This window comes from Myotis yumanensis, unplaced genomic scaffold, assembly GCF_028538775.1.
Source record: "Myotis yumanensis isolate MYYU_CA2020_CCGP unplaced genomic scaffold, mMyoYum1.0.hap1 SCAF_9, whole genome shotgun sequence".
Taxonomy (NCBI): domain Eukaryota; kingdom Metazoa; phylum Chordata; class Mammalia; order Chiroptera; family Vespertilionidae; genus Myotis; species Myotis yumanensis.
Genome location: NW_027223760.1, coordinates 69,818,726 through 69,839,131, shown reverse-complemented (window position 1 = coordinate 69,839,131; position 20,406 = coordinate 69,818,726). Strand labels below are relative to the sequence as shown.

The 20,406-nt window shown below is 38.8% G+C and overlaps 2 protein-coding genes across 3 annotated transcripts in view; one reads left to right on the top strand and one right to left on the bottom strand.

The window, feature by feature from the left end:
- Positions 1-20,406, bottom strand: part of FAM185A (family with sequence similarity 185 member A) — a 109,461-nt gene that overhangs the window by 7,241 nt on the left and 81,814 nt on the right. Inside the window, exon 9 of one of the 2 annotated variants that reach the window (XM_070424587.1) lies at positions 13,982-14,050. The exons of the other annotated variant lie outside the window; for it this stretch is intronic. Coding sequence (XP_070280688.1) covers positions 14,006-14,050 — 45 coding nt within the window. The 3' untranslated portion in view covers positions 13,982-14,005. The remainder of the gene's footprint in view (positions 1-13,981; positions 14,051-20,406) is intronic. 2 annotated transcript variants of the gene reach the window in all.
- Positions 1-20,406, top strand: part of FBXL13 (F-box and leucine rich repeat protein 13) — a 161,208-nt gene that overhangs the window by 114,644 nt on the left and 26,158 nt on the right. The window contains exons 16-18 of the mRNA XM_070424581.1: positions 2,995-3,114; positions 4,123-4,249; positions 19,949-20,032. Coding sequence (XP_070280682.1) covers positions 2,995-3,114; positions 4,123-4,249; positions 19,949-20,032 — 331 coding nt within the window. The remainder of the gene's footprint in view (positions 1-2,994; positions 3,115-4,122; positions 4,250-19,948; positions 20,033-20,406) is intronic.

Here is a 20,406-nt window from a genome sequence, read left to right as displayed (position 1 = left end):
GTGCATATGTGAATGTGTACATATGTGCACGTGTGTGTGCATAAGAGCTAATCTTATCTGTATTAATATATGAAATAAAATTGATCTTTATTCTTCTATTTCACTCAGGCTTCTGCAGGTTAACTACTTTTAAAATAAATGGAGGTTTTTCTGCTTCAGGCAGTATAGCTGGTAAAACCCTTTAAAGGACTCAGGCTTCTGGAAGAAGTTAGCTCAATGATTCTTCTCTATAGGAAAGCATCTTCTATTTAGGATTTCAGGGTTACCATAGATTAAGATCAAATAAATTGGTGTTCACAATTATAGACCATCAAATGTACAAAAATAGGAGTTACCATGAAAAGGAGTCACCAGAAATGGCAAAATATATTTGATCTTCAAGTAATTTATATATTAGAATGATCAGATTTGGAATATTAAGTAACTATGTATGATACATTTGAAGAAATAAATAATGGAATCAGAAATATGAGCAGGCAACAAAATGTAAAAATAACTAGATTTATTTGAAAAGAAAAATAACTTTTAGAAATAAAAATATAATATAGTTATTGAAATAAAGAAACTCAATGGATTGCTAATCAGCAGATTAGAACTCACTGAAAAGAGAAGAACAGAGCTGGAAGATAACTACTTCCATGACAGTAAAAAACAACAAAAAAAGAAATTTATAAGACTATAATATAGGGTGAAAAGATAGAGTTTCAGGTTCGATTTTTAAAATCCATCTATGAAAGATACACCTAAAAAAATAAGCGGGTGAGTCGAAGAATAAACATTTTCTTAACCACACACCAATCCTTTAAAAATGGACTGTGCATGAAGTTTTAAAGCAAGTTCCCACAACTATTAAATTATTGGTATCAACAAACCTGTATTAATTTTATTTAAGTTTGCTAATACATCTTAGCAATTTCTTTTTTAGTTATTTTATTTTAAATATGTTTCGTATAGACTACTTATGGTTAGATTTTATTAAACAAATTTGAAAATTTCTGTCTTAAAAGGGAATATTTTCAACGTTTTAATATGTATCATTATTATAAAATTAGAGGCCCAGTGCATGATTAAATCGTGCGCGGTTAGGATCCCTAGGCCTAGCTGCAATCAGGGCCATGTCCACTACCCAGAGTTGCTCCTCCACCTCCGTGGCCCCTGCCTCGTGAACCTCCACGCTCACAGCCCCCGCCCTGCAAGGCCCCTTGGCCTCAGCTGCCCAAGCCCCGCGAAGCTCCATACTCATAGCCCCTGCCCCGCTCCTCCACCTCGCATCCACCGCCCCTGCCCTGTGACGCTCCTCCCGCCGGGAAACTCAAGGTTAACAGCCCCCACCCCGCGAGGCTCCTCAGCCTCAGCCACTCTGCAACGCTCCTTTGCCTCACTGCCCTGCAAAGCTTCATACTCACAGCCCCTGCCCTGCTCCTCTGCCTCGCATCCACTGCCCCTGCCCCATGATGCTCCTCTGCCTCAGCCACCCCGGGAAGCTCCATGCTCACAGCCCCCTGCCCCGAGAGGCTCCTCACCCTCTGCAGCCCTGCTTTGCCACACTGTGAGAGCCGGACCAGTCCTTTGGTCATTTGGGCCCACAGCTCCCTCCTCCTGCCACCGCACTGCGGGAGGCCGGGGGGCATACAGCTCCCACTCCCTCAGCTCCCTAGCCTGCTGTTTGGTCGTCCATCTGGTCGTGATGGCACCTGGATTTTTTATATTAGGTTTGATATATTTGATCTTCTTTTGCTTCTAAGCATTCTACTATTTATACTTTTTTATCTTGTTTTTTTTTCTTTTTAATGTATAGTCTATGTTTTGTTATTTTGTTTTATTTAATTTAAAAATTTTTATTTTTCAATTACAGCTTACATTCAATATTCTTTTGTATTAGTTTCAGGTGTATATCATAGTGGTTAGACAATAATATACTTTATAAAGTGTTCCCCCTGATATTTCCAGTACTCAACTGGTACCATACATAGTTATTACAATACTAGAGGCCCGGTGCACGAATTTGTGCACCAATAGGGTCCCTCGGCCTGGCCTGCAGGATTGGGCCAAAACTGGTGCCCCAACATCCCCTGAGAGGTCCTGGATTGCAAGACCTGGATTGGAGGCGCAGGCCAGGCCGAGGGACCCCACTGTTGCACGATCAGGGCTGAGGAGGGACCACAGGAGGGCTCCAGGGCATGTCCAGCCCATCTCACTCAGTCCTGATTGGCCGGACCCCAGCAGAAGCTAACCTACCAGTTGGAGCATCTGCCCCCTGATGGTCAGTGCACATCATAGTGAGCGGTTTAGTGGCCTTAGCACATCATTAGCATATTATGCTTTGATTGGTTGAATGGACGACCAGACAGACGATCAGACACTTAGCATATTAGGCTTGTATTATATAGGATTATTGACTATATTCCCTATGCTATATTTTACATCCCTGTGACTGTTTTGTAACTACCAATTTGTATTTCTTACATACTTTGCTATTTAAAAAGCTTTTATATATCTAGATTTTCTCTGCTTCAAAAGGAAAGGATCCATAGGTCATTTATTAGGATTCCAGTTCAACTAAATTGACCTTGTATTTAGTGGAAATTCCTCCAAGATTCTAGAGTAGTGTGACTGTTAGTCTCCTATTTTTTGGCCTTTTTCTTTTGAGGATATTGCATCAGGGATTGCTTAGCTTGATCACATTTTAATCCAAGAGAAAGACACCTTAAGGACCATCTGTTTTCTTACTAATTATAATTATTATGACACTTAAGTGAAGAGGAATAGAATTTTTATTAAAACTTCTCCTATTACTATCATTTACACTTTTTAAACAAATTAAACTAAAAGCTTTATAATCAAATTTCGTTTTAAAATGTTGACAAAATACCAGTAGAAAGATATTATCTTGATATTTTAGAATCTATGGGTGTAGTAACTACTATTTAAATAGTATTCCATATACTGACATATCAAATCACATGTAAAGCTGTTTTTTACTCTTTCCTACAGAATTGGTGATACGGGACTAAAGCAATTTCTTGATGGTCCTTCAAGCACAAAGCTAAGAGAGCTGAATTTAAGTAACTGTATCCAAGTGGGTGATGCCTCTATTCTGAGACTAGCAGAACGGTATGATAAAACAATATTTTACATCATATCATTAGTAATTGCATATTTACTAATAAGGAGAGATTAGAGATAGAACTTCAAAGCCATTTGAAAAACATCAGGACCAGCCATAAAGCTGGTCCAATATTCCATGAAATAAAATCAAAGACATTGGAGTCATAGATTAAACTAATCTTTTAATTGTATCTGAGATGTTTCTTATGAATTTCACCTTAGAGAAACTTTGAAATGGATCATTCATGAAGTTATGAGTATCTAGGCATGAGTGACTTCGTTGTACTTTTCAAGGATATCATTTCTATGTAAACCTTTACTCAGTTATTTCCTAAGGGATGTTCTAGCTGGTGGATTTATTCTTCATTCTCCTTACTTGGCGGAGGTCGTGTGTATACTAAGGGTCAAGACCAATTGCTGTTGCAAACTTGTAAGGGATAAGTAAGAAATTTAACCTTGCACTTGTAGTGATCATTCATTGTGTTACTTACATGATATGTATGTGATATATTTTTTCTTATTAGAAATTGGAATGTGAAATGAAATCACAGAAAGAATCCTATATAATAAAAGGCTAATATAAAAATTGTCTCCTCCACCGGGAGTTTGGGAATTCAACCAAGAGGTTGACCAGGGGGCGGGGCCGGCTGGCCAACTGCCTGCAGTCCCTCTCTCTTGTCAGTCCCTCCCCCACTTGCCCCACCCCCTGATTGGGGGCGGGGCTGGCTGGCCAACCATGGGAAGAGAGGCCTTGGCCAGCAACCACCAGCCACTAAGCCGCTAGGGGCTCTGCCCATGCACGAATTTCATGCACTAGGCCTCTAGTGCCATATATAATAAACCATCTCCTTTTCATCAACCCTTGTAATGCCAAATTATTTTCCACCTTTAAGTTTACTTTTATGTTGAGAAAAGTAAAATCCTTGCTTCAGTATTATTTGCTTTCCTAGATATGTGAAGAAACTGTTACTGACAGTAGTTAAAAGCTAAAATTATTTTTTATGATTCTTTCAGCTGCCCTAACTTAAACTATTTGAGTTTACGAAATTGTGAACAACTGACTGACTCAGGAGTTGAATATATCATAAACATCTACTCCTTGATATCACTAGATCTCTCTGGAACAAATATCTCTAATAAGGTAAACAAAAAATATTCAAAACAGTTCAATAATGTTTGTTTTCTGTAATATAATCATTTTCCATTTGGTAAACAATGAAAAGAACAACAATTACTTTTAGTTCTTAAAATATTAGATTATAAAATGCAAGTTTAGGAATACTGTTTCTGGAATAGTGATAGATGAGTTACTTGTAAATCCTGGTCTTGTTTCTCTGTTTAAAAAATGCAAAAATACAATATTGAGAGGAGAGTCCTGACAGATCGGAGTGCTAGATGATAGATCTGAAATTTGCTTCATAATAAAAGTTGGTCAATGTAGAAATAATATATTTTAGATGGCTTAAGTAGATTTTTCTTGTGGATTGCATACTCTGCAAGACTACCTGAGTGTCTTTGGGCTAATTCAAAACTGAAGTCTAGAAATGACCTCACCAAATGTACAAAATAATACATTTACAGAACCTCATTTCCTGCAAGCTGCTGGTGCTACCCATTAGAGTTGAAACTCAGGTCACATGCATCCTGTCACTTCAGCACCGCCTCATTTACTAATCAAATGGATGATAAACCAGGAGAGATTTGCCATGCTGCTGAAAGACTTAAATGGGCTGTAGTTAGATTAGTAATGTACTGGCTTCTCTTGAAGTGCATTAGGAGGGACATAGGAAGACAACAAAGGGGAGGCTCTCTCCTCCACCTGCTTCCTAAATCCCTATTAATCCCTTAAACTCAAGAGCCCTACCTCAAAGACAAGTACAGAAACTTCATATGCATCTCCAGCCCCAGTGCATCCCTCAACATGACCTGTTTCTGTTTCTCACTGTATTACTGGCATCAGGGTTATGTGACTACCCTTCCCCATCATTCAGTGGGCTCTTCTAGATGAAGGGCTATGTCTGTTTATTGGCTTTTCTTTCTTTGTCTAATAGAGAATTTCACTTCACCCTTTATTCCGCTAGATCAGTGGTTCTCAACCTTCTGGCCCTTTAAATACAGTTCCTCTTGTTGTGACCCAACCATAAAATTATTTTCGTTGCTACTTCATAACTGTAATGTTGCTACTGTTATGAATCGTAATGTAGATAGCTGATATGCAGGATGGTCTTAGGCGACCCCTGTGAAAGGGTTGTTTGACCGCCAAAGGGGTTGCGACCCATAGGTTGAGAACCGCTGTTCTAGTGGCAGACAGGCACAGAGCAAATGGTTACAAAGTGTGACAGATGTGGGAACCAAAGAGAAGGGAAACAACCTGGCTCAGAGACTCAAGTAAGACCTGATCTTTAAAAATATATATATATATTTCATAGAGGAAGGGAGAGGGAGAGAGAGAGATAGAAACATCAATGATGAGAGAGAATCATTGATTGGCTGCCTCCTGCATGCCACACACTGGGGGTCGAGCCCACAACTCGGGCACGTGCCTTGACTGGGAATCAAACTGTGACCTCCTAGTTCAGTGATGGAGAACCTATGACACGCGTGTCTGAGGTGACATGTGAACTCATTTTTTTGGTTGATTTTTCTTTGTTAAATGGCATTTAAATATATAAAATAAATATCAAAAATATAAATCTTTGTTTTACTATGGTTGCAAATATCAAAAAATTTCTATATGTGACACGGCACCAGAGTTAAGTTAGGGTTTTTCAAAATGCTGACACGCCGAGCTCAAAAGGTTTGCCATCACTGTCCTAGTTCATATTTCAACGCTCAACCACTGATTTATGCCAGCCGGGCAGACCTGACCTTTTCAAATAGAAGGGGAATGGGTATGGGCTGAACCAACAAAATATTCTGAACCAAGACACAGAGGTTTAAAAGGATGGTGGCATCCAGGAAATCTGCAGAATTAGGTATGGCTAGATTGTGAGGAGAGTGGTGAGAGATGATGTTGGAGAGATGGGCGGGGGCCAGGTTGTGAGAGGCCAAGAAGCCACATTGAGGAATTTGTTCTCTGTCCTTTTGGCAATAAAAGGACACTCAGTACTGTCAATTAGACATGGTCAGATGGACATTTTGAAAAGATCACTCTGTTTTCAGGAGGGACATGGGAATAATAAGTGAACTGGTGACCGATTATGAAGCTGAAATCCAGGTGAAAAGCTATGAGGGTCTGCTTTAGGGCTAGAGCCAGGGAGATGGCTGGAGCAAAGTCTGAAGACTTGAGAGACATTTAGATGGAAGGATCGACAAGAGATAGAAATAGACCAAGTACAGGGGTATAGACAAGAGGGAGGGGAGCAAGGATGATGCCAGATTTTTGGCATAAGCATCTGTATAAATGGTAGTGTCCCTTACTAACTAACCTGTGTGCTGTCCACAGCGGGAGGAGCAGGTTTGCTACAGGTTGGGAAAATGACCGTGTTTAGTTTGAGTCACCTATAAGATAGTGTTATAGAGAGGTAGAGAGCTCAGGAAATAAGCAGGAAAATCATTGTAATTCACTCCTCAGAGGTACAAGAACTTCATAGGTTTGCAGAAGGTGAAGGGGAATTGTATTCTGAAACTCATGGAAATTCATGAGGTTAACACTCCGGTGTGGGGTGAATTTCCCACCAAAATATAAGATGGCGCGGGCAATTATTTAGGTTTCCCGCGCAAAATCAGGGATTTTTATGATACCTATTACCCCAATGGGTATGAAACGGTTCGCATACGCAGGTAGGTATCTTTGTGAACGGCAAACAAACAAATATTTGGTAATACGCAGTTACAATCGGCCCAAGTTTACACGTTTCCCGCACTCCACCGCAAATCTATATGAACCGACGGCTCCCGTGGAGTACGCGCAATTCACGCGAGCCGACTTAACTCGTTTCCCCCACTCCAAGTGTTAATTAGCAAAGGCAAAAATACAGATATTTAGAAATCTAGAAAGATTTTATTTGAGAGAGCTAATTTAAATGAGGAAAGCAGAGGGAACACAGTTATTTCAAACTGTATACACTTCTTATAATAATTTTATTGTCTTTATCCATTCCTTTGTAGAAAATAGTGATTAATGTATTGTATCATCCATGAACAAAAGTTAAAAAGTTATCTAATATGCATAACCCATGGACACAGACAATAGGATGGTCAAGGCCTGGGAGGGGGGCAGGGGGGTGGGCTAGAAGGAGTTGCTGGGGAAAAACAAGGACATACGTAATACTTTCAACAATAAAGAATTTTTTAAAAAGAAGTTATCTAATAAGCACTTTAGGGAAAGAGGAAATATGTCAATTTTCCTCTTTAATATAAAGAGGATGGGCTTATAAGTGAGGGGAAATAGATTACTAATGTAATAGTTTTTAAAGTATCTTAAAAATCTTTAATCTTCTATAGTTTTTCTTAATGTCTTATTAAATGGGATGTCATTTATTCCCTTCCTACTCCAGAGGATTGGTTGAAAATGAGGTTATGGCTATAGCTCCATTTATATGGAAAAATGTTTTACACCAGTCAGGAGACTTATCATTTACTAAAGACCACAGAATCCACAGACAGGACAGTTTAATCTGTAGCTTAAGTTGCCTTAGTCACCGCCATATTCATAAGGGAAAATGAGTCAGAGCAATGTTCCAGACGGTGTGCTTAGACAGTGGTTTAAGAAAATTTTCATTTGTCAAATTTTCAAAAAATTTCACTGTGAGTACTAGGTCTGGAGTGCCCATTATGTAGGCAATCTCCTGGAGTCCCCTCACTAGGATGTGAGATCCAGGAAGATTGAGACTTAGTTTTGCTCACTGATGCTTTCCCAGAGCTCTGGGGAGTAGTAAATAAATATTAATTGAATGAAAGAACAAATGCTGAGCTGTAGAGTTATCAAATGTGAATTAGACCTATTCTCTACAGCCCAATTTAGAAAGATAAGTAAGTATGGATAATTTAAATACAGGTGTAATGATAGAGGAAGCAGAGGAAAGGATATCTTGATTCAGCCAGCACAATACAGAAGCATGGAAATGCATGCTTGTTCAAAGAACTTTATGTAGCTTAGTGTACTACTAGAATACACCATGAAAAGAAGATGTGACTGAGGGAATTTGATGCTATGCCAGGAGCTTGGACTTGAACCAATGAAGGTGAAGCAACAATTGGGAGGGTAGTCACAGTGCTAGTCAGCCTCCTATTTTATATAGATTATTTGGTTGTTCTCCAGGGGATAGATTAGAGGGGAGAAAGACTAGAGGAAGGGAGACCAGTGGAGATCATTTTAGTATTAAAAAAAAAAAAAAAAAAGAGCCCTAACAGGTTCAGCTCAGTGGATAGAGGGTTGGCCTGGGGACTGAAAGGTCCCAGGTTCAATTCTGGCCAAGGGCATGTACCTTGGTTGCAGGCACATCCCCAGTAGGGGGCGTGCAGGAGGCAGCTGATCAATGTTTCTCTCTCATCGATGTTTCTTCTCTATCTCTCTCCCTTCCTCTCTGTGAAAAATCAATAAAAATATATTTAAAAAAAAACAGATGGTAAGTTCTTGAATTAGGTCAGAGGCCAGAACTAGCATGGGAAGGACATATTCAAGAATACGTAGGAGGTGAAACTAAAATAATTTGGTGATTAGTTTGTTGTAGAAGATGAGGACATAGGGGAGGGGGAGATTGAAGAATAAGAATGATTCCAAAAATATGACTTTGGGTGGATTGCAGTCCTACCTCAAAAAAGATAATGTAAGAAAAATAATAGGTTTTGAGGGAAAAGTTACTTCATTTTATTAGACTGAGTGAGAGTGTATGGAATATTCAGGCCAAAGGCTTGGGAGAGAGACCCTGAAGGGAGATTTAGATATGGCAGTCATGAGAATGGAAGTGTGAATATGACCAAGGTCCTAAGAGACAGTGTAGGGACTGAGAAGAAATGTGCACCCAGGAAAACACAACAGAATAGAAATATTTAAGGATCGGGAAGAAGATGACAAATCTATGAAGGACACTAAAGAAAGGTGAAAAAGGTTATAAGAGAACCAGGTGAATGTAGTCATGTGTGAAGTGAGTGTGGAGGGAATAACCAACAGTGTCTAACAGAACAGAGAAATTAAAGACCAAAATTTGAAAGAACATTTACCATTAATTGAACAGATCCCTGCCTTACCCCTCTGATAACATTTCATGCATCTGTTCACTTCATTCCCTTTCCTCTAGCTCCACTGCCATCCTCTAGTTCCTCAAACAAGCCAATTCTTTCCTACTGTAGGACCTTTAAACACATTGCACCTTCTGTCTGAGATGCTTGTCCTTTCAACTTCATTTTTACTTCATTTTTATTGTTGACACTATTACAAATGTCCCTATTCTCCCCACTCACTTAGCCCACCTCCACTCAGCTCCCGCCTCCCATCCCCTCTGGCCATCACCACACTGCTGTCTGTGTCTATTGCTTATGCACATGTTTTCTTTGACTAATCCCTTCACTTTCTTTCATCCAGTTCCTCCATGCCCCTCCACTCTAACAGCTGTCAGTTGGTTCCATGCATCCATGCTTCTGTTTCTATTTTGTTTGTCGGTTTATTTTTGTTATTTAGATTCCACATACATGTGAGATCATATGGTATCTGTCTTTCTCTGACTTATTTCACTTAGCATAATAATCTCCAGATCCATCCATGCTGTTGCAAAACGTAAAATTTCTTTAGCTTTTTTTTTTTTTCCACAGCTACATAGCATTCCATCGTGTGAATGTACCAAAGCTTTTTTTTATTCACTCATCTACTGATGGGCATTGGGCTGTTTCCAGATCTTGGCAATTGTAAATAATGCTGCTATGAACATAAGGGTGCATATATTATTTATGATTGGTGTTTTGGGATTTTAGGATATATTCCTAGAAGGGGGATCACTGGGTGAAAAGGTTCACCAATTTTTTTCTTCAATGTCGTATAGTTTTTTTTTTTTATAATGTATTTTATTGATTTTCTACAGAGAGGAAGGGAGAGGGCTAGAGAGTTAGAAACATCGATGAGCAAGAAACATTGATCAGTTGCCTCCTGCACGCCCCCCACTGGGGATAAGCCCGCAGCCAAGGTACATGCCCCTGACAGGAATCGAACCTGGGACCCTTGAGTCCGCAGGCCGACGCTCTATCCACTGAGCCAAACCAGTTAGGGCTGTCCTATAGTTTTTCAAGTACAGGTCTTTTTATCTCCTTGGTTAAATATATGCCTAGGTACCTTATTAATTTTTTTGCAATAGTAAATGGGATTGTTTTCTTAGTTTCTTTTTCTGATAGTTCATTATTGATGTAATTGATGTATAGAAATGCCACCTGTTTCTAAATATTAATTTTGTACCCTGATACTTTACTGAATTTGTTTACTAAATCTAGTAGCTTTTCGGTAGAGTCTTTAGTGTTTTCTATATATAATATCATGTTTTCTGTAAATAATGACAGTTTTACTTCCTCTTGCCCAATTTGGATTCCTTTTATTTCTTCTTGTTTGATTATTGTGGCTACTTGTTCTTCCATTCTTCATGTGCCTAGGGAGGTAGATGCTGAACAAGTTAACCACTGATGATTATGACATAAAGCATCTTGACATAAGCTAATAGTCAAGCTTTTAAGATTTTGACTTAATTTGATCTATAATAAACATTTTTCATGCTGTCATAATTATCAGAAAATCATACTTCTCAATCAATATCATTTCAAGGCAATATCAATAGGTTTTACTTCATTGATGCACTTTTTCTTTAAGAAAACATAAATCACATGGTGACATCAATGACTCTATGTGTTTTTCTGTATAAGTAAGCATTCTTTAGTTCCCAGGGTACTGTACCCTTATGTCTGCCACATTACAGCACAGTTCCCTAGAAGGGTGTTTCCTACTTAGATGACTTCACAGTAATAATGACTCTTGAATTATGAACAGCACACAAATTATTTTCAAATTAAATTGCAAAAAAACCCCACCTAATTAAATAATCGGCATGTGATATCCATGTTAATTTTAATTGTATATGTTATAAGGCCATCCAGTTTCAGATATTCCTATGACTAAATAATATCCTTGAACAGAATGAAGCCAATGTGAGAACTTTAACAATCATTGTAGTCTAAATATCTTTTATATCTCTTCCCCTTCTCCTCTCCATCCTTGCTGTCACTGTCATAGTTCAAGCACTGTTTCTTCTTACTAACCTCTCTTGCCTTAAATATCACTGTCCTCAAATTTACTTTGCTGCAGTGTGACCTTCCAGCATGCAAATGTGAACCTTTGACTTCCTTGCTCAGAATTCTTCAGGAGCCTCACAGTGACTACAGTATAAAGTCCAAATAATCCAGTGTGAGGGACCAAGCTCTTCCTGAGGTGGCCCCTGCCTACCTACACTCTCCTATATGGCTCCCCAAGTGAAGCTCTCCTTGCCTTCCCATTTCTGCAAGTTATTCCCTCTGAAACATCCTCTCCCCTTATCTTTCAAGTTCCAGCTGTGTGGAGCTCTGCTGGAATTCCTGGGCAGGCTTAGGATTTCCCTGGCTTGTGTTTCCACCGTATTTTGTAATGCCTTCACTAGAACAATCAGCTCATTATATTTTAATATTTGTTCCAAACCTGTCTCCCTATAGCACTATGCGCTTCTTGAGGGCAGAGGCTGGATCATCCTGTCTTTGGGATGCCCAGCATAATGCCTAGAATGTAAAAGCAATATAAAATAGTTGACCAGTGCGTCAGTGAGTGAATGGATCTGGTACCATTTCCTTCCTCTCAACCAAACACAGCTTCTTTAAATTCCACATACTCTCAGCAAAGCTCTGCGCTGGGGAGGGAGTGCTTACAGCTGCATGTCTTAATCTGATGATACTCTTTCAAGAGACCACCCATCTGCAGGGAACACACACACAAAGCCTGAGGTTCAGGGAAGCAAAACCTCTCAGGCAGGAAACATATGAAATCACTTGGGATTCAAGAAATAGAAAGAATGGGAGTGAAAAGGAAGGAAGCAGGCTAACTCAGAGACAAACGGGTTTGCACATAACAAGAAGTCTGCCCTTGTGCTTTTCCACATAAAACGGGACCCCTCCTTAGTCCTTTCCAGGCCCCTCTCTCCAGCCACTGGCCTTCTATAAATCTGCTGGCTCCATAACTGGCAATAGTGGCTTTCCTCGCACAGGTTACAGGCAGTTGTCCCCTGTTTCCAGCAAAACACCTACCAAAAACATTGCAAAAAGCAGCGGCCAACTTAAGGTTGTCACTTCCTTCACGGAAATTCTTTGGTGGCATAACCCTCCTCTCTACCTCCATCAGGTAAGAGGCAAACAGTCTCAGGGCAAGTTGCTCTATTTTTAGATAACATAGATGCTGATTTTCCTTCCCTCCATAAATATATAAAGATCTATTTCTGTGTGTTGACCAAAGCCTAGTTTCCTTCTGTAGGTCAATAAATTAGGCCAGGGAGGTTGATACCTTTAAGAAAGAAACATGATTACAAAATTCATACTAAGAGTCAGATAAATAGAAATAAACAAAAATAACTGAGAAGAAAAGGTAAGTTATTTATACAAAATTGTAATCACTAACCAGAGTATAGAAGGGAAAATCACTTGGGAGGTTAAGATACATTTTCAAGGACATTGTACAAGACAGTGTTATCAGTGATTCTGGAAAGGGAATGTGTTAATCGAGATAAAACATATTTCCAAGTAGAAGTTTTGTCCTTTACTCATAAAATAATGTGGCAAGCAGCACCAAACAGAGCAAATCTTTCAGAAAGAAACATATGAAATGTAAACACTGATTCACAAAGGGAAGTAGATTCCAAACAAGAATTCTGAGAGTATGCCAGCAAGATAAGAGAAAACTGGGTCTACTAAAAACAGCTAATTTTATAGACTATTCATTCATTCACAAGTATTTATTCATTGTCAACTGTGTCAAACACTATGCTAGGTTCTGGGAGTACTCAATTTAAAGCCAAAGTACTGGTCTCAAGGTGCAGCCTAGTGTCAAAACAGCAACAATAGTAAGAGCACTACATGGTTACAGATTCCGAAAAGCGTGAGTTCAGAGTGTGGGCTCACATCTTGGCTGGTGCCAGCACACTTAAGTAATCTTGGACAAGTTACTTAACCTCTCTGCGCCTCCATTTCCCTCTTTGGAATAGTGATTATAATATTACTTTTCCTCAGTGTTGTGAGGATTAAATAAGATAACGAATGCAAACTGCTTAACACTTGGAGTGGGGGAAACGAGTTAAGTCGGCTCGCGTGAATTGCGCGTACTCCGCGGGAGCCGTCTTAACTCGGTTCATATAGATTTGCGGTGGAGTGCGGGAAACGTGTAAACTCGGGCCGATTGTAACTGCGTATTACCAAATATTTGTTTGTTTGCCGTTCACAAAGATACCTACCTGCGTATGCGAACCGTTTCATACCCATTGGGGTAATAGGTATCATAAAAATCCCTGATTTTGCGCGGGAAACCTAAATAATTGCCCGCGCCATCTTATATTTTGGTGGGAAATTCACCCCACACCGGAGTGTTAACATAGTGCCTGGCACCTGGAAAGTATCCAGTACATCTCATCAATAATTAACTTGATTTATGAAATAATGAGGCCTATTTGTTGTAATACAGACTTGTGCACAGATCCTGCATCCTGGCAGAGTGGAGGCGTTGGAAAGTGGGTGCTATGTCTTGTGAAGTCAGGCAAGGCTTTTCAGCTTTTGAGGTGCAGCTGAAAGCTTCGGTAGGTTATTTGTCAGGCAAAGAAGGAAAGGACATTCTCAGTGGAGGAAGAAGCAGGTCAAAAGGCATGGAGTCATGAGAGAAAGTTACCTGTTGGAAGGTGACTTCATACTGTCAGAGTATGGCCCACGAGGACAGGGGACGTGGCGGGAGATGAAGCTGGAGAAGGAGGTGGAGGGAAGAATGTGAGTGGTCTTGGATGGCCGCAAAGCGATTCAGACAGCACACTATATGCAATGGGAGACACGGAAGAACTCTGCAGAGAAGGACTCAGACAGATTTGGGCACAGAAATGACAGCAAGGAAGATCTATGTAAGAAAGGGTGAACTACTGCAATGAAAGCTAGAAATAAGGAGGTTTTGATAGTAGTGGCAGAAGGGACATGTATGAGAGATGTTTCAGAGGTAGTGCAGACAGGGCTTGGTGATTGATTGGCTAGATAGGGGGAGCAAAGGGGAGAGGCAGAGACATAGACAATGCCCAGAGTTTTAACTGGTCAATTGTAGACATGGTGGTATCATTAATCAGGAAAAGAATCTAAGAGAGGGATGAGGACTTGGAGAAAAGATGCTGAATTCCGTCTTAGATCTGTTTAATTCCAGCACCAGGACACATCTCTCTATACTATGGGCCCCTTTGGCCCTGGGTGACAAAAAGAAGATAAATACCCATTTGACTTTCAGAATTTTCATTTTTGTTTTGTTTTGCTCCTCAGTATGTTTGGCAAGGAATCACAGAACTTTTACACAACTATTTAACAACCTCCTTCTCCCCCACCCCCACCAACCCCGCCCCAGAATTCTACCCTCTGTATCACAACTCATGTCCCACTGTATCCTCAAAATAAAGGCAGGAAGAAAGGAGGCTGCTTTTGTTTGCTGACTGTCAAGGATCTCTTATTTTTTAGATTTCCCATGATCTAACCCCCAATAATTACATCAGAGTTTTCAGTCATCCTAGACTCCTGGAAAAATGTTTATAATTGGTGAATTTAGGTAAAGGGTATATATATAGGTGCTCATTGTACCATTCTTTGAACCTTTCTGTGGATATTCTAAAACTAAGGGGAACGGATGCTTTATGTTTATGTTGGTAATACATTAGCTAAACAATTCCAGATGTAATATTGGGAGGGAGGGGAGAACGGTTTTCAAGGACTTGTCTGCTTCTAAATGTCTTGTCCATGGATCTGTTCCTGGCAGTGTTCCATGTCCCCTCTCACTACTACTAGAGACCCCAAACTGAATAACTTCTCACACAACTCACACTTTCCAAATGCAGTCTGTTTGTGCTGTTTCCTCAGGCTGAAACACTGTTCCCATTATTTCGCCTGTCAAAATCTTAGTCTTTAAGCCCTAATTTAAATTCTCCCTTTTCCATGAAAGTCTCTTCTAAACCGCCAACTGGAAGCAGTGACTTTTTGCTCTGTGGCCCCCTCGTATCTCTCTTGAAACACATCCTTGTTCTTTTTTGCATTATGGCCACTTATGTGGCAGCTCATATTCTCTACCAAGGGAAAGCTTTGTTTACCTCTGTTGCATGGGATGAAATCCAAATTCCTCAGAATAATGTACAAGGTCCTCGTGACTTGGTGCCTACTTCCTTTTGGGTCTTATGTCTTGACATTTCCTTCAGTGACCCTCATACCAGAGCTATAATATAAATCAACTACGAGGGGCGCCTGGGCCCTCTGACTCAGGTTCTTGACTTCCAAGGCCTATGATGGAGCCAAGTGCTCACCAAGATTCTTACGAATTTCTGGGGCCTCACATTCTCGTCCAATTTGCAATCTGATTCTTCCAGCCTGCACACCAGCTGCTTTCCTCTGTGCTTCGCCTGATTAACTTTTGCTCCTTCTTACACTTTAGGAAAATAAAAACCAAAACCTTTCCTGCAAAGCATTCATGAGTGTAGCTAACTTTTGAAAGAAATGAAGGAAGCTTTAAATTTTCATGATGTTACAACTTTCCTGAAAAGTAAGCATCCATCTGCCTTTGCCCCATGGAGACACAATTACTCCACCTTGTTGGTTCTTCATTCCTTTTTATTTTTTCTTGTCTTCGGACTCTCCTCTTTCCATCCCTCCCAGAAGTAAAAGCAAGGCACCAGCCAATCCCCAGGACTTTTATCCCAAGCACTTAACAGGGTATTAAAAGAAAACCAAAATAAAACCCCACAGTTTTCTCCTTAAAAGAAATTCTTGGATTAGCTCTTCAGATATTTTTTAAAAATCTGTTATTGCCCTGGCTGGCGTTACTCAATGGTTAGAACATTGGCCCATGCACCAAAGGGTCATGGGCTTGATTCCTGGACAAGGGCATGTACCTTGGTTGCAGGTTTGATCCCCTGCCCTGGTTAGGGTGTAAGTGGGAGTCAACCAATCAATGTGTCTCTCTCACTTCGATCTCTCTTTCTCTCTCTCTCTCTCTCTCTCTCTCTCTCTCTCTCTCTCTCTCGCTTTCTCTCTCTCTCTCTCCTCCCTTGCCCCTTCCACTCTCTCTAAAAAAATCAATGGAAAAAATATCCTCGGGTGAGAATTGACAACAACAAAAAATTTATTATAAACCTATTCATGCCATGCTGTATAGTTCCCTATACATGCCATATTGTTTTAAATCTTAATGCTTTTGCAGTCCTGTTCCTTCTTCCTAGAATGTCTTCCCCTCTATAGTTTTCTTGGCAACTTATGATTCTCCTTCATGGAGTTTTCTCTAATCCGCAGTGGCTGGCCTCATCATCCCTCTGTGGTACCACCACTGTGCACAGTATTTACCTTTTACTGGGTTGTAATAATCTGTTGTTCATGCCTGTTTTCCATGCCAGACTGTGGACTCCTTGAGAGCAAATACTGTACCTCATTGACCTTTATACTCCCAGTTTCTACCCCAGAGCCTGATCAGTATAATAAATACATGCTAAATATATATCTATCAAACGAATATGAATTAAGAATGAATGCATTTTGCCCAGACCTGAGATTTAAGACTTTGTAAAAGTATAAAGAAAGTCTGTAAAATGTTGAAACCATCACTTTTTTCAGAGAACACCTCCTAGTTTGGAGCTTTTATGAGCCTCATGGTGCCAAGTAGAACATTTTACCTCGCTGGTTCTGATTTCTTTAGGTCATTAATCTGAAAAACTTCTGAGTCAGAAAGCTATGATTAAAATGAACCCTGCACACACCCAACAGAGGATTGAAACCACAAGCTGGTATGTGCCCAGATTGGGACTCAAACCTGCATCCCATTGGTGCACAGGACTATACGCTCCAACCAACCGAACCACACTGGCCGGAGCTAGGTCTGGCTGCTTTTACTGAGCATAAGGTTTTAAATGTTCCTCTATAGTAGTATGCATCAGTACTTTTTCTTATTGCCAAATATTCCATCGTATGACTATAACACATTTATCTTTCATCATTTGAAACATTTGGCTACTTTTACTTTTTTTTCTAAATGAATAATGCTGCTAGGAATATTTGTGTACAAGTTTTTGTGTTGACATACATTTTCATTTCTCTTGGATATATAGCTAGGAGTGAAATTGCTGAGGCATATGACAACTATGTTTAACATTTTGAAGAACTGTTAGACTATTTTTTAAAGTGATTGGAGCATTCCACATTCTCATCAACATTAATGAGTTTTAATTTCTTCTCATCCTCACCAAGACATTTTATTATCTGTCTTGTTAAGAATAGCCATCCTAGTACGTATGTAGTGGCATTTCATTGTGGTTTTGATTTGCGTTTACCTAGTGGCTAATGATGTTAAGTAATAAAATTTTGAGGTCACACATTTTAATGAGCAATTATAGTGATAAAACAAGGAATTCTATTTTAACATCAGCAAATATTAATTTTTAGTGATTTTCAATAAAACGGTAAAGAGAATGTAGACTGTTAAATGTCACAGTTAGCAAGTGTACTTAATTTCCAGTTCACCTTAAAAATATCTAACTTGGCTACATAATAAATATAATAAAACATATTTAGCTACTATCAAGTACAGGGCAAAGAGACAAACTTTGCATCTCTTACTTAATATTTTTGTTCAAACAATATGGTTTCTGTTGGGGGAATACCTAAATCCAGTTCTTCTAACATCAATAAAATAGCATCCACATCTGGAACCCAGACCACATGTGAATGGCTTCACAGGGTTTGGTCATTCTCTGTTTTGAAACAAGGAGGCAGAAAACATAATGTGTTCTTAACAAAAGAATCCACATTTGTAATAGAATAATTAAAAGAATAAACAAAGTGATTTTATTTTGGGGTGGTGTACAAAAATGTTAACTGAAGTTAGATATTACAATTTAAACAGTGGCTTTGTTTAATAAGAATTCCAAGCACTTTCTCCCTTGATCTGGATTTTTTATGTGCATCATTTTGAAAAAACACATAATATTTTCAAAATCATTTTAAATTATGGTCCCAATGTTGTGTTTAAGATCAGTAAAATGCAAATCAATCCCGCAAATAAAAATTTAAAAGGAGAAATTTATATACTATTTTTGTTATTTTCCCTGCCAGCCAGTTCTGGGACGATAGAATGAGAAGGAACTCTCCTTGTCCACCTGGTCTAGAAAACATAGCTTATGGAATTATAAAAGTAATGTGAGCCTGATTGCAAACCAGAGGATGGCATCGATAAGGCACATTAACCAGTTCATTATCTGAGAGTTATGCCAGTTTATGGGGGAAGTACTGAGAAGTGGGACAGCAAAACCACTCATAAAAAATTTAAGGGCTGTCTTCAGAGAATTGCAAATAAAAACCACAATGAAATATCACATCACACCAGTCAGAATGGCTATCATCTGAAAGTCAATAAATAACATATTGTTGAGGATGTGGAGAAAAGGGAACCTTCATGCACTGTTAATGGAATGCAAATTGGTGCAGACACTATGGAAAAGAGTATGGCGCAGCCTCAAAAAACTAAAAATAAAACTACCATATGACCCAGCAATTCCACTTCTGGGTATTTATCTGAAGAAAATGGAAACTAATTTGAGAACATATACACACTCCTATGTTCATTGCACCGTAGCCAAGAATTGGAAACAACCTAAGTGTTTACACACACACACACACACACACACACACACACTGGAATTTACACAGCAATAAAAAAATAAAATCTTGCCATTTGCAAGAACATAATGGACCAAGTAGGTATTATGCTAAGTGAAATAAGTCAGACAGAGAAAGACAAAAATACCATATGGCTTCACTTAAACATGGAATCTTAAACAAACATAAAATGAACAAACAAAACAAAAACAGAATTGTAGAAACTGTAATTAAAACTGATGGTTGCCAAAGTGGTGTGGGTGTGGGGATGGGTGAAAAAGGTAAAGGGGAATATATATATAGTCAATAACATTGTGGTAAGTTTGCACAGTAATAGATGATTACGACTTAGTGTAGTGATCACATTGTAAGGTATATGAATGTTAAATCACTATATTTAGACAAGAAACTAATATATAAACTATAATTAAATTTAAACTGAAAAGGGCAATCTGGTTTTTTTTAAATAAGAAGAAAGAAAGCTTTTGAACTGAAAAAGAAGTGGACTATTGATGAATGATTTTATCTGTCCACAGGCTTTTATATAAAGATCTGTTCCCTCTTTTCAAGCAATTAAACATAATAAAATCAGCTAAAGATTTTTAGGTGAGACAATAAGAATTTATTGAAAAACAGATTTATTAGCCACATTAAATATCTTCAAAATAAAGGTGTAAGTTTAGGGGTCTTTAAGATTTGTTTGTATTGATTTAGATAACATTTACTTGGAAACAGGTAACAAGATAAGGAGTTTTCTGGTCCTGGGGTACTGTGACACTTTTTGCAAAAACATTAGACAGAGACAACCTGAAATTTTTATTTAATATTGTTGCCTATCCAAAGTTATTTTATGATTTGCTAAGTGTAAAGAAATATAAGACAGAAGCTAAATCTTTTTGTATGAGTGGCTCTCTTATTGGAAATATATCTTCTATCTAAACTATAACCACAAAATAATCTTTACATTAAACATTTTTAGGGTTTGTCAACACTTTCCAGACATAAAAAATTAAAGGAACTTTCTCTATCTGAGTGTTATGAATTCACCAATTATGGAATTCAGGTAAGATAATTAAGTCATTTTGATAAAGAATTAAGATGGAAAATTAAGCACAAATTAAACAAACTTTGTAGGTCACAGTGGGAAAAATGGTTTGGAAATATAACTACATGTACGTGATCTTGGTTGAGACAAAATCAATTCCTAGGATCAATAGGTATAGGGTGACATTTTACTTGAAGAATGATGAAATGCAATAGGTAAAAGTGTAAACCTATAAAGGTGTCCTGCATATAGAAATGTTATATAGTCTAACTATGAAAATTGGGAGAGTTTGAAAAGTATACCAGGTACTTAACAATTAGGAACTTAAGTTTCTCAAACACAGAGGGTAGCATATTTTACCCAGAATGGAAAGCATGAGGTAAGTAACTGGA